At 34.6% G+C, this 17,776-nt stretch overlaps 1 protein-coding gene across 7 annotated transcripts in view; it reads left to right on the top strand.

The window, feature by feature from the left end:
• Positions 1–17,776, top strand: part of LOC128991937 (voltage-dependent calcium channel type A subunit alpha-1-like) — a 392,598-nt gene that overhangs the window by 298,235 nt on the left and 76,587 nt on the right. For 4 of the 7 annotated variants that reach the window (XM_054415226.1, XM_054415227.1, XM_054415231.1 and 1 more), the window contains 6 exons: positions 1,139–1,312; positions 6,152–6,257; positions 7,023–7,162; positions 8,359–8,465; positions 12,403–12,633; positions 14,690–14,716. In XM_054415226.1, the coding sequence (XP_054271201.1) occupies positions 1,139–1,312; positions 6,152–6,257; positions 7,023–7,162; positions 8,359–8,465; positions 12,403–12,633; positions 14,690–14,716 (785 nt within the window). The remainder of the gene's footprint in view (positions 1–1,138; positions 1,313–6,151; positions 6,258–7,022; positions 7,163–8,358; positions 8,466–12,402; positions 12,634–14,689; positions 14,717–17,776) is intronic. The other 3 variants (XM_054415233.1, XM_054415232.1, XM_054415230.1) reach the window with 1 other exon arrangement.

Raw genomic sequence — 17,776 nt, 5'->3', positions numbered from 1 at the left:
TATACACATTTCATTGACTAATTTATCATTGTTCATTCGTTCTCTGGGTATACCTACTTCCGGACGTTTCTAAAAAGGGACCTACGGGTAAATTTTGAAGGAGATCTGGTCAGAATTCGTTACGTTACTGGAAAGACCATTGTTTCTCATAATGAACAACGAGGCTTTCATGACAGCGCCGACGGCTTCATATTGTTTCCATACAATCAAGTAATCACGCTAGAAGTACGCCGTTGTAAGATTTTTAGTGAAGTTCCTAGCTTTTACTTTAAAATGTTGACACAATTTGTCTTTTCTTGTTTACCGACCCTAATGGTTCATTGAACTTGAAAAATACAATTAATATATATGTGGAGCAATGCAAAATATCTAACCGGAACGTATTGATATTCGTGTGAATGGATCATCGAGGTGGTTATAGTACCTACCACTGAATTTCGGATACTGAAAAGGACATCTCGTCTACATTTTCTTATTTATTTATTTATTTTTTAAAGGGGTTGGCAGTCTTTCATTTGCCCGTCCACATAGACTAACTGTCCGTGCGTGGAACCATAGTACAAACTAAATGGAACGTATCCAGCAAAGCAAGGGGTGATCCGGTACAGTACGAATGTGAACTGTACTGATAAATGAATTTTAGTTTGCCCGAAGTCCGTGACGCTACTGACTGAGCGACCGACTCACCAAATCAGATGGATTAGCTATAGCCATTTTAAATTCAAATAGAATTTTGTAGAATAAGCCACTTAGAGCGCGCTGCTGCCAAAAATTGAAGATTCTCCTGCACTCGAAAGTATGCGCATTCAACCGGATCCACTGGCTAACATCAGCGCACTTCTTAGTTCATTCAATTCAACGTGAATATTATTCTAAAATTGGTTACTGATGAGAATTAAATACAGTATCTAGTTCTGCATATTAAAGTATGTAACATTGTTATTTTGTGTTTTGTCGGCGTATAAAAAAAATCTATATTCAACCAGCATTGGTAGTCCAGTTGAACTTCCGTCAATTATATTGTATGTAATAATACTCAGTACTCAGTGAAACAGGCTCAACTTTAACATGAAAATCAAATGTATGATTCCATCCATATAAAGGTAATTCTGAGAATTTGATGGTTTTGTGTTTGCAGGTTGGCGGCAGCACAGGAGGCGGCAGCGCAACAGCGGGCTGGTCGTGACTGGTCCCCCACCGCCATGGGCCAGCCAGGGGGCCCCAACCAGCCCGCAAAGGGCCCCTCCTCGCTCTTCCTGCTCAGCGAGGACAACCCCCTACGCCGATACACCAGATTCATCATCGAGTGGCCATATCCTTTTCAACCAAAATCTGAAAATTGTTTAGTGTAGAGAATGTAAAGTTGTGTTGTAATTATTTGCATCACAAAGTATTTACGATCCCATTGTGGTTAACACTAGGGACCACGAGAGTCTGCAGTTGGCTGCAGATTATACCAAGACTGGAGTAGCGCGATGTTGAAACATCAACCGTTTACTACAATAAACAAATATAAACAATATCTTGATATCAGCGGCAACACCGCACTATGGCCCCTTCGAAGTCACGTGGTAAATAGGCTCCTCCCTCAACTGCAGACTCTCGTGGACCGTACTTTAATAAATTATCTAACATAAAAAAAATCAGTGAAGAATCTCAACATGTGTTCTATAATATTTGTCGTTTGGAATATAAATGACTTGAGTGAAACAATGAGTCATTTTTATACCACTGGATTGCTTAAATAATTAGCATACATCTTTGACCATTAAATATAATTCAACTTACACGGGTGCTAACAGGTATCGCGTGAGTGGAGGTATTTTAAGGCAAGTTTTCTGAACCAACCTATAGGAGATGTTTTACCTCTACTGCTCTACTGCACTAAGACTGAGAGCTGGGATTATTTACAAGTATTTTATAACAACAATTTTTTTCATTCAGAAAGAAGAGATGATTGTGCAATACAATTGTATAGTTCTAATACTGAAAACCGTTGACATCGGATACAATACACATAATTTCTATATTTTAATTACTAGCCAGGGTACTATTTCCAAAGTAATTCTGCTTCATCAACTCATCGCGGGGATTCCAAATTACCGGTTTGGTGCATATAATTTCAGAATTCTATTTAAAAGGGCATAAAATATTTTGACATTTTATTTTTCAGGGAATAAAATCAGCCTTAAATCAGTGGCTAGTGTGCTTAGTGCATCAACAAAACAATGTATTGACCAGTTGTGTAAAAACAATCATGTATGACCATGTCTGTTGTAAATTGGTTGTATAATGTGTATCGTCTAGTTGAGTCATGTTTTAGTTGTAGGTTTGATTATACTGTATTCTATTCTGCTTGAATATTCGTAACGCTAAGGAGAAGAGTATATAGCCATTTATACACAATAACCACAACTAATTTCAAAGTAGTTAAAACATGTTTTTTTAGCTTAGGCATTAGCTTAGATATTAGTTATTTAGTTTCTGCGTATGGTTTCAGATTTGGGATTATTACAGAGTTGAGGGGAGTTAGATAGTATTAGAAGAGTCTACAACTACAACTAACTGCGATCATATTGCTTAAACAATTACGTCGGTCACACCTTTTGAATAAATATTAATAAACAATCACATTATAAATTAATATTTCTCGATTCTTGAATAATCACTGAAAGTGCGGGTGTTTACAGAGTCCCAATTCAATAAAGCTTAACCCCTTTACATGATATATTTTCACAAAGTTGAAAACTCACATCCTCTCGAGCACCTAAGATTAGCTGACCTCGTGACACTAGAGACGGTTTAAAAACTTAGCTTTAATATTTTAGATACATTACCTATACACCTATGTTAGACCAAAAGCTACTAAATAAGATTATTTAACATAACATCTGAGCCCAGCTAACAGCACCTCAACATTTAAAAAAAAGGCCATAGCATCATAGACAAAAAGAAATACAACTAACTGCAAGATAGGGTCACCAGAATTTTATCCCCCTGGCATTTTTTCCCAGAGCAGAGCTGACGTCACTTTGACTAGAACCTGAGCGCTCTCAATTTTTTTCACGGGTGGAATATGGGAGTCTAATGGAAATAGACAGAGCGTGATCAAATATAGATTAAAAATATACTAAAGATACAATTAATTGTCCTCAGCGTTAAGGATAACGATGAAAAATTAATCTACTAAAGGAGTATGTTTTATCGGTTAGTCTATGGTTTTATCTATGATCACAGACAATAGACCTGATATAACTATTGCTTGCATTTATACTGATCGAGCGTACAATGGTAAGGTGCAATGGTCAAACCTAGAACACAATTAGTTCTGTAAAACGAGATACATCGAACTAGTTTTTAGACACTAGATGACAAGGGATTAAAAGCTGCGTGACAACTTTAAAGTTGCTTAGGTACTCATTTTGTTCTTATAGTTTTATTGATAGTATACGCTATCTTCTCTTTACTCTTTGATCTTTTATACTATGCTTAAAGTCTATGATAGATACAAAAAAATTCCTTATAAGAAGAATAAGAATGCTGTTTGGAAAAAACACAGGTTACAGACAGACATATGTTTTTGACGTTTGTTTAATTTCAATTCAATTCAAATCTAGAGACTATAAATTGTGCAACGAATGGTGTTTGTTTACAGTTTACGGTTTACTATGTGTTTTGTTTTCTTATATTATTAATTACTATTAAAACCACGTTAAAACTTAATATCTATAAAACATTTGACAAGATAAAAAGTTTGGTATTAGGAAACAAATTGGTTTTAGCAAGTAGGATATTGTTTACAAATGTTTTGCCTAGTTGAAAAAGTGATATTTATTTTATTGGTTACCAGTTTGTGTAAAAAAAACACTCTTACGATAGGTAAGGTATTTTAATATTATCATAGCCTACCTACAGAGATAATTGTATGGATGATCTGCTTAAAGAAATTATAAGGCTAAGACTAATATTTCTGTGATGAATTTACTATGGTAACTTTTATTACCTAACTTAACTATTCATAATTTAACCTAACCTCTAAAGAATGTATTGCAAACAATTAGGCTAGCGCTAGCCTAGTTGTTGATCTGTTGCTCAAAGCGCAAATAAGTTTCAGCAAAAATGCTAAACTCTCCATGACTTTAAATAACAAATGAACTTTTAAAGCTTACAAAAATTTTTGTAAAGGCTACTGTAATGTTTCAAGTAGACATTTTTCAGGCTATAGCCTAATTTAGGACGCCAAACCTATAAATGATTTTAACTTAATGACCAACTAGGGGTAACTTACCAGCAAGTCATTTAAAGAACTTGACAAACTTGATTTTTTCTTACAATAGGAAAATGCACTATAAACCTTTTAATGCACTCTCAGGGTCTAAGGCGTAAGTTATTTTACAGTACCCTCACGTGTGAAACTCTAACATATCCCATTTAAAAACCTATCGGTCCAGGCAATGCAAAACCCTCTCAGAGGGCCTCTTTGTGACACCAGAGATAGCAATTTGGATGTGATGTTCCACTGGGTTATAATGAACTGGTGCATTTAGTGTTTTGGTCCTCTCCATTTTTAGTACTCTCCTGGAGAATGCAGAAAGAGTTTTCCAAAATTTGAAACAGGACAACATCAGATGAACGTATGTCCAATAACATTTTTGAACAAGTTGGGCTAATAACCTTTTTGAGGTCCCTCCTCACCTTACACAATGGAAAAAGGTATTCTGTAGGCCTACATCCTTGTATTCGAATTCACCGTAAGTTACTGACATTCAAGGCTGACTTTCCCATGTTGTAAAAGTAGGCTCTAAAACAGCCTTGTTCGGTGAACAGCTCTCTCACATCAATTTCTGTTAACATCCATCTCAGTGACCAAAATCGTTTAAGGGGAAGCTGTCCAAACCCCTCAAACTTTTGCGGGATTCTAACCCGTTCCTCTCGCATTATAGCCCAAGACGTTACGGTACCCTTATTTAACACAAGCAACGTAACACCCTATTTGCTAACTGCCAACACAGAGAAGTAAGGTTTCTGAGGAAACTTGCTTATGGGACAACCGTGCGCCTTTACCTCTAATGTTGTGTGTGCTCGTACAGCGCTATGGTAATGTATATTTGTGGTGAGCATGGAAGAGCCGAGCGGTGATCATTGTGTGAATGTTCCTAGAACACCTATAGAATGTTCCTAGAACACCTATAGAATGTTCCTAGAACACCTATAGAATGTTCCTAGAACACCTATAGAATGTTCCTAGATTACCTATAGCGTGAGTGTAGTAATACATAATGGCTAGGGGGGTTAGGAAAAGTGTTGGTTTCGGAGTTTACTCTAGACACCAGCAACTAGTGCTGGACACACCTTTTAAGTTAAATGTTTCCTCTCTACCTTCTCTGGGCTTCTAACCTTCGTTGGTCATCATATAAGTCCATCACTTAGAGTTAGCGTCTCAAATAGATGACCAAGTTAAAACTATACTATCTCAGAAACTTTTCAAACGTGTTTATTTTTGCAATAACTTAAAATCCAAAATGTCATTTACTCTAAAAATTCTCGATTTCTTTGAGCTTATACATAGGTTACTTGTACCTACTTTAAAATATATTTAAGTTTTTTTTAAGAAGTCGACTATATCAGTAAGAAATAATTGTTTTTCTTAATTTATTTTTCCAACAGAGTCGGCAACTCTGGAACTACCAGAAATGTCTGGCTTATTAAACTAAGACGGCATGGTATCACTTAGCTAAAATGTTTGGCATTAAAACTGACAATAGTTTTTAATTGAGTCAATTGTAATGTTTCTTCAAATATTGTATATATAGAGGATATAAGCTACAGGTAAGGGTTTAGTAATTGAAATAATAAATTATTTCAATAATTGTGCCAATTAAAGGGTACCTACAGTGAGTTCATGATAAGGATCAGTTAGTGAGAGGGTTCCTAAAGGTGTTACTCTTCTAATCTACTTGAGATTAGGGTACATTCAGAATTTCATCTCATGTGTCAAGTGTAAACTTATGCACTTTTTTTGTTTTTACTTGTACGATGTTGGTTTTGAGATTTAGCTTCTGCAATAGTCGATCTTTAGGTTAATTATGTAAATTTGAGTGCTAAAATAGTTTTACTTTCACTTAAACATTTTTCCTTAACCGCCTGGCACTCCGTTCGAGTATGCAGTCCTGCTCACCATCATCGCCAACTGTGTGGTCCTGGCCCTGGAAGAACATCTGCCACAGAACGACAAGACCCCGCTAGCAAAGAAACTGGTCAGTATCTTCAATTGTTAAGTGTGATTACTAAAATTAACATATAGTAAATACAAGTTCAGGAAATTTTTTATGAAACAACGTTACCAATTGAATAGAATTAGGTCTCAAACCTGAATTGTGCTGTTCAAAAGAGATAATTTACAGAAGAGTAATCTTAATTATTAGTGGTAACTTACTCATGAGATCAGTCTCAATCTGCTCATCCATCCCACTAATCTGACAATCTGCCCAGTGTGGTTCAAGGAGGGAATAATGTATCAATTCACATACTGCCCGTCAATTCCTCCTCTTAGTCACTTCAGTTCAGTTGAAACTGCAATAAGCGAGATTATAAAATTTCTCGCATTACAACTAATATGCTCAACACACAAAAATTTACAATATCAGTCAACATTTAAATGTGTTTTGGACAAAATTCCACCTAACCAAAATTCTATGTAATCCAAGCAAGAATCAGTCCTTATTTCTTCGGGTTAGCGACCTTTTAGCTGGACTCTGTACGCATTCTAATTTACAAAAAGTGGCGACAATTTTCTCATTGGGTTTGTAATGTCTATTTCAGAGTACAGTAGTGGAGTAGTGATCTGGTAACTAAGGTCTGAAAAATAATACTAGGCCTACCAGAAAAAGACTTAGCCTATTTAAAAACTAATATTCAGAATTGTATCCGGTTTAATTACTATTAAAGGGAACTTTATGTGAATTAGTCTAACTATTCTTATAGTTTAACATGAGACTGACCAATTGTTATTTCTGTTTCAGGAACAAACGGAGACTTATTTCCTCGGCATTTTTTGTGTAGAAGCATCCCTTAAAATCTTAGCATTAGGTTTTGTACTTCATCGCGGCTCATACCTTCGTAACATTTGGAACATCATGGATTTTTTCGTTGTAGTAACAGGGTAAGTAATTTTAACTTTGTTTCAATGTTGTATGTGTTGATTGTAACAGGTAATACCAACTATCTAAACTATTTTTACGTTTGGTTTGTCAACATCAAGTCTTAACGCGGTGTTTTAGGTCTATGACCATATTCGCTGAGTCGAATGTGGATGTCGACCTAAGGATGTTGAGATCATTCCGCGTGTTGAGGCCTTTGAAACTGGTGTCAAGGATACCAAGTAAGATGTGCCACACAGCCGTTTTGTTCGGATCCCTAGTCTAGGTTATAGTCTCGTCCACATAGGGCTAGATCTGTTTGTTGCACTGTCCCTAATCAGCTTTTATGTGTAATTTTACTGACTAGGCTATATGAGAACACTACATCCCCTTGTTATCTTTGTAGAATTAGTTACGTGAATTCTTAGTTAGTTTTCAGAATTTTAAATGTTGTTTGGAGAAAACATCTTGATCGTGATGGTTTTCAGTAGTAAAATAATTAGTAAGATTAGGACATTGACTTTTACAGTTGTTCTTCAATTTTAGAGTTTCATAAAACTCGGTTAATTACTGTCAGTTGCAACTTGCGTTCATGGGCTGTGATTTTCAATTGGAATCTACTTTACATTTCCAATTGACAAAACTTGAACTTTCATGCTGTTTATCTACTTCGTTGTTAGATAGATGTGTGGCTCTTTATTGTTGTTTTCAGATGTGTTATTTATTGTTCGTTTCCTGTGGAGTTTAGATATACTATAACAGATGACTGTAGTATATAGATTGTAGTTATAGTTTTAGAGAATATATTTATACAAATTTGTGTGTGCAAATTGAGTTAGAATAGTTATAAATGTTTTGATTGTGTAGTCTTTATCGTCCCAAATGTGAAACGAAGCTTTCATACTTTTTTTAAACAATGCATTTAACTTAATGGTATTATATAACACATAAACTCCGAGTTGTTACAAAATGCAAAGGTGAATAAAGAACACTGTGAAAAAAGAAAGTTAATATATTTTGAGTCATCGAGTTTGAAAAGGATATTTTAAAATGGGTGGATTCCTTTACAGTTTCCACACCAAAAAAATTTCCGGCCGTCCTTCTTAAATTTTCTGTTTGAGGAGATTGTTATATCTGAAAGTGTTGTTAACATTTGGGATACTAGTGATAGCGTAGACTAGTTTAGCTGTGTGGGTAGTGATAGCGTCATATTCCACAGGTTCGTCACAATAGTCTTTACGGATTTCACAAAATTAGATATGGATCTGCGCACTTTGAGGGCTATTCGAGTGCTCAGGCCTCTCAAACTGGTCTCTGGTATTCCAAGTAAGTAGTTCAAAACATTCCGTAGTGTTTAGCTAGCAGAAAAATGAAAGTATATGTTCAGGTAATAACGGAAGTCAATATAAATTTCCCTACCTTTTGTACATTTAAAATATGTAAGATGTAAATTCTTGGAAAATCAAAATCATTGTTATTTAATTAAGATTATTGCATCATCTTTGGATTTTATCATTCCATTGATATGATTATTTTCAAGCCGAGTTAAGTTTCACTACAATCAACCAATAGGTTTAGGGACATTAGTGAAGCGTAAAGTTTAATACAGTATTAAACATATGATTGTATATGCTTAGTTCATTTACCCACCATAAAACATGCTAGTTGTACTGCTGTAGTTTTCATCCTACTGACTTAGTATAGCCTATGTAGAAAAAACATAAATCTAAGCTGATACGGATTGCCTGTAAAGATTACTTTTGTATGATTTGTTTGGGATTGAAGAGGCTTTGAAGTTAGAACGATTGCACATCCAAACCAATTTTGATCATAAATACTTATGTAGGAAAGAATGTAGCTAGAGAATAAATTTACTTTCATATCTTAAGTTTTTTGTCAGAAAAATCAAACAATAAAAGGCTTAATTCAGTAGTTTGAAAACTATAATTGGAAATAGAAGTTGCGGTAAAACAATTCAAATTCAGATCATTGACTCTTTTTCTGGTTTACTCTTATTTTTACAAATGTAAATATGGCTGTAGATAATTCAGAATCTGAATAAACATTAAATTTAAATCAGGTTGTTATTGGAAATATTCACCTTTAATATTTTTAACTTACTCCTATTAGCACTTTTTTCAAATTTTCTCATACGGAAAAAATACAAAAAAAAACTTTCCCTTTAATTATGCACACTATTTGTTCAATCTTAGAAATTATAACATTTGCTGTATCAGAGCATATTTTAAGGGACTTCCACTCCCCGACAGTGGTGCCGGACTTACCTTGGGGTATGGAATACCCCCCATCAAAAAGGAGGTTCCGGGGGTTCCAACCCGGAAATTTTTGCATAAATTAAAGTGAAAATTACACATTTCTACGTATCTTTTAATTACTTTTTTGATTATATTTGCTTGTAAATAGTCCATATACTCTCACTTAATTACTTATTCTAAAACGTTCTAACAGGCCAAGGCTCCATTCACAACCTCTTGGGCCAAAATCGTAGCTCAATACTCTAAAATATTTACATAATGTTATTTTTTTAGATTCAGATAGATTTAAAATTTGAATCGTTTAAAAAAATATGCCGGTACCATCCATAGCCATTGGGCGACAAAACCTCAGCACTGGGGGACACTTTTGTTGCCCAGTTAACATGTTATTTTATGCCCTGTGCTGTATATTGTATAAATTGTTTAACTTTTTGTACATCTCTTCTGTAAATAACACACTACATACAAAGTTAAGTTAAAATAACATTATTGTATGGGCCACAAGAGTCTGCATTTGAGGGAGAAACCTATTTACTGTGTGACTTCAAAGTTAGTTCTGTAATATATTATACTAGCAAGCCCGCCGTGACTTTGTTCACAAAAATTTAAAATAAATAAAGTTAATTGTTTAATTAGATTGGCCAACAAAATAATAAAAAAACATATTAGGCCTGAATCCATTTATATTATATTATCACTTAATTTAGCATGTATGACTAACAAAGTTAAAACTAAGGGAAATCTTCATATACAACATTAACTGCCCTTCCATCAAGAACTTTGGACAACTCACTTCTGAAACCACCTACAAAATTTATGTTTTTGGACAGGATACTATCCCCGTTGTATCTCTTTTCAGTTAGGTGTACATGCTTAGACCTAATTTTCCAATAGTACTGTCAATTCTCCCATAGCTTCATTTTAAAGTATTATGTAAAGTATCTTAAAATAGAATTAGTAATATAAGACCTTGCACAATGTTTTATTGTGGTTCTCAAAGGCCCTAAACAGTAGTTGCAGGTCTACTGTATATACAATGTTTTCACCAATCACGTTTTAATGTGCGTGAATGTACACACATAAAATTGGCTTTTCTAAAACTTTCAGTAAAAGACCTTATTAAAACTTGACATAAATAGGCCTGGCCTACATTTATCGACACACAAAAAAAACGTAAAAAAGCCATTTGTAATTTACTTTAATTGCTAATACTTTACTTAATCCGCCCAATACTTGAACTCCGATCTCACAACAACATACAGTACACATCATTCTGCAATTGAATGATTGTGGCATTGTCATTACTCTAGCTAGGAATGGACAGGATTGTACTTATCAAAAACTTCTGATCTTCTCTCTTGATATGAACACCAATTAGACCTATAAATAGTTATGAAGTGATAGGAGAGCACACAGCACTTGAGAAGTTACTTGTTTTAAAACACACAGGTCAACCTCATAATTGAAATAAACATAAACAATCAAAACAAACACAACAAACAATCAGCTGGTAAAGAAAATACATAGAAATTATTTTCAAACATATGTGTGATAAACATGAACGGAAATAGAATGTCCATAAGAATAACACTGAATGTTCAAGGGGTTTCTAGGGCTCCCTTTGTAAACCCTTTTGTAAAATCACTATGAAAACTATTCACCTTTCCTATTTTTGACCTAAATAACAAGTATACCAAATTTAAGCCTTCTGGCTAGTCTGGAAGTTGGAAAAATTAGCGATGAATCAGTCAGTCAGTGAGTGAAGGCTTTGACTTTTATATGTTTAGAAGATACTTTAGTTTGACAAACTTGTCTCCATACTAGCTGGTTTGAAAACTATATTTTAGTATATTTTAATTATTGTCACCACGGCCAGCGATGGGGGCAGAGTGGTAGTCAATGGGTGATGTTGCAACGTCCCGCTAGCTCGCTCTTGGTATTGGCTGCCACCAACTGCAGACTCTCGTGGCCCAATAGTTGTTTACTTTTCTCTTTTGTGGATGTTTGATTTGTTTTGCTCGAGGTAAATGTTTTTGTTTACACTGTGCTAGTTTCATTTCAAGAATTTTTTTGTATTACCTACTTTTTTGTTCTTATCTTTTACATTATTGTTAATTGTTTGGAAAGCTTTCAACATTCTACTATTAGCTTCATTGTTTGATATGAAAATAATCCAAGAATAACTAGACACTTTAGGTGTTTGAATTACAATGCACCGCCTACTTAATTTCCATTTAATATTATCATATATCTACTTATGAAAGCCCAGTTCAGTGGAACACAGTAAAATATTTAGACATAGGAGCTCAAAACTAGTTCCCTTAGTACACAAACACTCACCTCTTTACCTGAATTTTCAGTGTAAGACTAAAATGCTTACCTCTGTTACCTCTGTCAGTAATCCAAAATAGTGTCTTAACTTCGATTATTCAAAGCTGACATGTTTTGTTGCAATGCAACATCGTCAGAGCTTACAAAACGTCAAAAACCTCAAAATTTACACATAATACGGTACATATACACAACACGGGACACGAAACAATGAACACAAAACAACATGATGATAGCGCTATAGTCTAACTACAACCGCCGCCATGTCATGATCATTATAGTGCTATCATTGTGTTGTTTCATGTTGTTCCGTGTTCCGTGTCATGTATATGTACTGTATTCTGTGAAAATTTTGATGTTTTCGACATGTTGCAAGCTCCGACAATGTTGCATTGCAACGAAACATGTCAGCTTTGATGAATTTAAGTTAGACACAACTTTGGACTACTATCTAGCCTTTAAAGCCTAAAAAGTCATATATACGTAGTCCAAGGGCTATCAAAATTCAAAATGAATACCATTACAGTCTAAGGAGTATAAATCTTCGATAGACTAATTCACCTATTTTATTATATCAATAACTTTCACCAATGTAAATATTGCCGCTACAGCCACACACTGGTCAGCACCCAACCTAACTCTCTGTTCTTCGTCAGGTCTACAGGTTGTGCTCAAATCCATCATCAAGGCGATGGCACCCCTGCTACAGATCGGGTTGTTGGTGTTGTTTGCCATCGTCATATTCGCCATCATTGGGCTGGAGTTCTACTCGGGGGCGCTGCACAAAACCTGCTACAGCCTAGAAGACTTGAGAAAGATCGTACCAGAGGGTGAGAGTGAAACGCCAACTCCTTGTAATACGGACAATAGAACTGAGTCGCCCACAGGTACGTCGGAAACACATTAGCGAGCTGAATGTTGTCTGTGTGAGTAGGTTTAGTGAGCGTGATTGTAGACGAAAATCATGTGTCTTGGAGTCCCCAAACTTGTTAAACATAACCATGACAAGATCGTAGAAGACAACTATTAGTGTCATGTCATTCAAGATTAATTGCTGTTTTAACCTAAATATGAGTGTGAGTGTTGATACTGTAGACGAAAATACCAAGTGTCCCCAAACTTGTTACCTAAACATAACCTTGACACTTGACAGGATTTTAGAAGCAACTATTACCCTCATGTAACGTGAGATAAATAGTTCTAAACCTAAATAAATTAAATATTCAGATATGAATTATAATTCAAAATTGTGTTAAAAATAAAAATAAATTGTTGTTGGTCCCTTGTCATTATCTGACAAGGGCAACTATTTTTATTTACTTCAAGTCTTTTTTTCTTTAATTATCTAAACATGCATAACTATGCAGTAGGGATGGACGGGATTTTTATTTCCTTCCTGACACTCAAGACAGGAACGGCAGAAGACCTTTCTTATTAAATTTTATTAATGATGGATGACAAACAAAATCAATTTTTAGTCTTTATCACACTGTTCTATGTCATCATGACTATTATCCGTGGTTGCCAGAGGATCCTAATTATCTCTTGCAGTTGCATAATTTTCATCGGGCCATGGCGGTAAAAACGTGGAAAATTTATGCACACTTTTGCAATGGCATCAAAATTGTGGACATCTCCCGCGATTACGGGGACACCATTGTCACTCGCAATAATTGTTGACATTCAAAATAAATCCCGTTATGAAAAGATCCTGAATGATATGTAATCCCTCCCGAAGATTGGGAATAGATTTTTCGTGTTCATCCCTACAGTGTAGTATGTATTTTCTTATGATCACTGCTACACATTTTCAATTTGTCATTCCTATTATTGTCAGTTATATCGTATTATAAATTATGTCTTTAAATGTAAACAACAATGTTGCAGGCTTCTTAAACATTGAAAGCGCCATAGCGAGATTTAACTTTTGTAAACAATTCACTCTCTGTCTGAACGATAAATTAAATTTTAAAAAGGTTTATAAAATTCTAAAAAGCTTTATTAAATTTACTCATATATTTATACATTTTAATACTGATGTATAGTGCACCTTATTAATATGTTTAGATTAAATACGGTAGCCTATTTTGAAATTCAAAATACATGAGTTTGTCACTCAAACCCATAAAAATTACCTTGAGTACCAATGTATTGGCTAATAAATAAATGTGTGTAGTAATAAATGGTTTTGGAATAAAATTACAATATCAACATAAAATACAATTTTAAATCGTAACTAACAACACAAAAATTAAATATAGTGCCTTGTTATACGATTAAAGAAACAAGTTACATATTAATAGTTTCATAAAATATTAGAAAACCTTAGTATTAGAAACCTATTATAATTAATGCTCGATTTGATTCTATGTGGCGAGTGTTTGTTGATGTTTTATGTCTTGAACCACTTGGAAAATATTGTATGATTACAGGTTCAGGAAGACCGTATGATTTTGGTGGTATGGTTTAATCTTTGTGTGTAGATTATGGTCATTTTTAACTACTTTAAATTAGGCGCTGCATTAGATACTCGTATATTATATAGGTTGAGCTGGCTATCAATGATTATCAGATTTCTTCATTCTCTTGCTTGGGCTGAGAATAGTCTAGTGACAGTTTCCTTGCAGTATAAGCAGTGTACAGCTTATTTCATGTTAAGCCTTAGCAGATGTTGGTGCTATAGTTGGTAGACGAAAAGAAAAAAAAACAAATAAGTAGCAACGTTTAAAGGTTTTTAGAAATAATTACTAAAATATGCTTAAAGTATCTTTGAGGACTGCAAATTGTGAGGAAAATGGCAGGGCTTGTAAAAAATACCAACGTCTAGGCCTGGTAGGCCTAACTATTTTCCTTATGTCACCTGTTCATCTAAAACAATCCGCATTGAAAACATCCATCCAACTCCTTTGCTGTTCAGGGAGTCAATATATTGAATGCTTACAGATTCTGGACAGCCTTTCGATTTTGGTGGTATGGAACTTACATGTTATCGTAGAGCTTTAATATTTTATTGTTTATTCTGGATTTGTTGCATATAGCATTGATACTTGCACTACAGAGGTGTATAACAGATACACATACGAAAGGAAACATTTTGAGTGCATGGCAAGCTTCTTGCACTCTTTAAAGTATTGTAGTCGCTATTTTTTACTCGCTGTAATTTTGTGCTGAGAGTTGAAATAAAATATTAAACCAAACTATAGATTAGTCTACCAACCCACTTTGCCAATGGCTATCAGGGTGTCTACTGATCTGGGCAATGTTGGAGATGTATTCTGGACAGTTACTTTTTGCTCCAAAACCACTGCTGTTGGACACTTTGAATCATTTTGTGGTCTATAAATCTTGTTTTTGCATGCTATTTTCAACAGTATTCAAATTATGAAAAATTAAAATAGGTTATACTTTACTATAATATTCTAGCTACAACTTTTTTCTCATTTAGTACAAACTCTTCAACAAACTTTTATAGATTTTATGTTCAGTAAAAAGCTTGTTTATAACATTTGTCAGCATTTTTGAATTTTCACAAAGAAATGTATCAAAATGCTTTTTAACAATTTGTTCTCCAGCTATGAAAAAAATTTTGAAAATATTACTGCAGGGTTTAAGTCAATATCAATATACTGTAATTTATTTAAAGGCCAGAAATGTCCATTCCATTCTCCTAATCATTTACCACTTTAAAGTCTGAAACATGCATTCAAACGCTTCTCTATAGTACAGGCAAGCTAGTAGCAATACAATAATGCTACTATAGTTCGGCCGCTTAGAAAACGACCTGCGCGCTAATGCTAAACCAATGCTGGAGGAGGTCGCTTTCTAAGCGGCCGAACTATAACAATTAAAGGTGTTTTTTTTCTATACCAGAAGTATCAATGAAAAAGTTTGCTTTTAACATAAATACTGCCTTTTAGGTTCTTGTAGGCACCCTGTTCTTGTACACAAATTTATTGTGAAATACATTTAAACTTACAAATAATAACAGAGAATAACTTACTAAATGTGTAGTATGAATAAAAAATACAATAAAGCACTTACAGTGTGAGTACTACACCGATTTAAATTGTGCTTCATTTTAACATTAACACTTAAATAACACAACTGTATAAAACATTTCTGAGCCGTAGACTGTTTGCTTTCTTCTCTTAGATTAGAGACTAGTGTTTGTGTAGTGAGTTCAGTTCTTAGTTATCCTAGCTCAGCTGTCATACAATTAATTACCCAGCAATCGCCTGCATGATTAGTTCCATTCATCAACGAGCTATTTGTACTATACAACCATATTTAAATAATTATTCTCTTATGGAATGTTTTAGTATGAGAGCTTTAGCAGAGTCCCTAGTTAGAATCCCTGCATTGTGGATTCCTTTTTTTCATTATATTTGCCAAGTGTGATAACTGTTTCTTTAAGTGGCATTTCAGTTTGGAAATCAGTTTGTGAGTGGTTAAGAGAGTAACAGCTGTTGGGTGTGGTTATGAAAAAATATAGTACACTAGTTAATGTATCCGTGCTTTGCAACTCTGAGGTGTCTTTAACATAGAGGACACTAAAGAGACAAATTTGCTCCTTAAATTTGTTGCATTTAAAATGCTTAGTCTACACATCCGCCTTTTTGTTGGAAATAGTATATTTCTTTACTAGGACCGAAAGTGGCATTTTCCGTCGCGCGCTCAAGTTTTTGTGTGAGGCGAAGCCGAACACAGGGAACATCAATTTCACGTGCGAGGCAAAGCCGAGTATGTGAGAGCTATTTTCACGTACGAGGCTAAGCCGAGGACGGGAATAATGGAGCAAGTGCCGTATAACAACTTTCGGTACGAGTTATGAACGATACTTTTCATCACGACGCAAAAATACACAAACACAGAATAGCAGACCTCAGTAATATTACAACTATTTTATTTCTCAATTAATTTGATTGAACATCAAAATAAAATAAAATTTTCTAAAAGGAAACCTACGTATATTTCTCAATACCATTTTGTTTAAATATCAAAATAAAAGAATAAAACAACTTTGAACAATACATACAGCTGATTCAAATAATTAAATTAAACCATAACAAAACACTAGCGCGGGTAGTGAATAAATAGAGAACTAATTGAGAGCGAGGGAAAGTAAATTTAGAGCGAGGGAAAATCAGCTGATCGATTTTCCCTCGCCCTAAATTAGAGCTTGGGAAACGACTACTTTCATTGATATCAGCTGTTATCGAAAGTAGTTACTTTCGTTACGGAGTGATGAAAAACTAATTTCAATTTAACCACTTTGTTTAGGCAAGCTTGTAGGCTCAGTCGGTCGTGTGATGTGCTGTGAGTCCAAGGCATAGCAACAATGTTGTGGGTTTGAGTCTAGGAGACTACAATTAATAATTAATTATCAGTACTGTTCATTCTTGTACCGTATTGCCTCACCACTGGCCAAAGGCCTTTTTGGACGGGCAAATGTCTGGTTCAAAGAGAATAGTTTGATTTTTTCCCCTTTGCGCTCAGTAAACAGTAGAACTGTATTTTCTGTTGTCCGTGTGACCATTAGTAACTAATAACTAACTACTCTCAGTGTATCAGCTATCATGGCAGCTTCTTCCCACTAGATCAGAGTTTTTTAGTTCCAATGATGTTAATCACCATTCAGTAAACATGAATAAATACCATATCCATAGCAAATTAGCATATGTGTTTTGTAGCTGGTATTGCTGGCCTTCTGCAATTGGTTTTTTTTAATGGTGGGCAATAGCTAGCACTATGGAGAATCACTATGAAAATAACGGTGCTGTGCCACCGTTATCTGGCTGCCAGACTTTTTGAGAAAACTTAATTTACAGATTTCTGATTGCAAAGGATTTGAGCTAAACTTGAAGTAATTGAGGAGTAAACCACAACGGTAGAGACCATCATTCTTACATCAATCACTTGAAGTTCTTTAAAAGAGATTCATGATTAGAAGAAGATAAATAATATTTTGTTCCTACTTTTAAGATCTTATTGTACGTTTTTAATTACTAGCAGATGGCCATATATTATTTT

This window comes from Macrosteles quadrilineatus, unplaced genomic scaffold, assembly GCF_028750875.1.
Source record: "Macrosteles quadrilineatus isolate MER2022 unplaced genomic scaffold, UCM_ALF_1.0 Scaffold_4__1_contigs__length_99947679, whole genome shotgun sequence".
Lineage (NCBI taxonomy): Eukaryota > Metazoa > Arthropoda > Insecta > Hemiptera > Cicadellidae > Macrosteles > Macrosteles quadrilineatus.
Note: the sequence above shows the minus strand (reverse complement) of the source record. Positions and strands in the feature narration are given on the sequence as shown.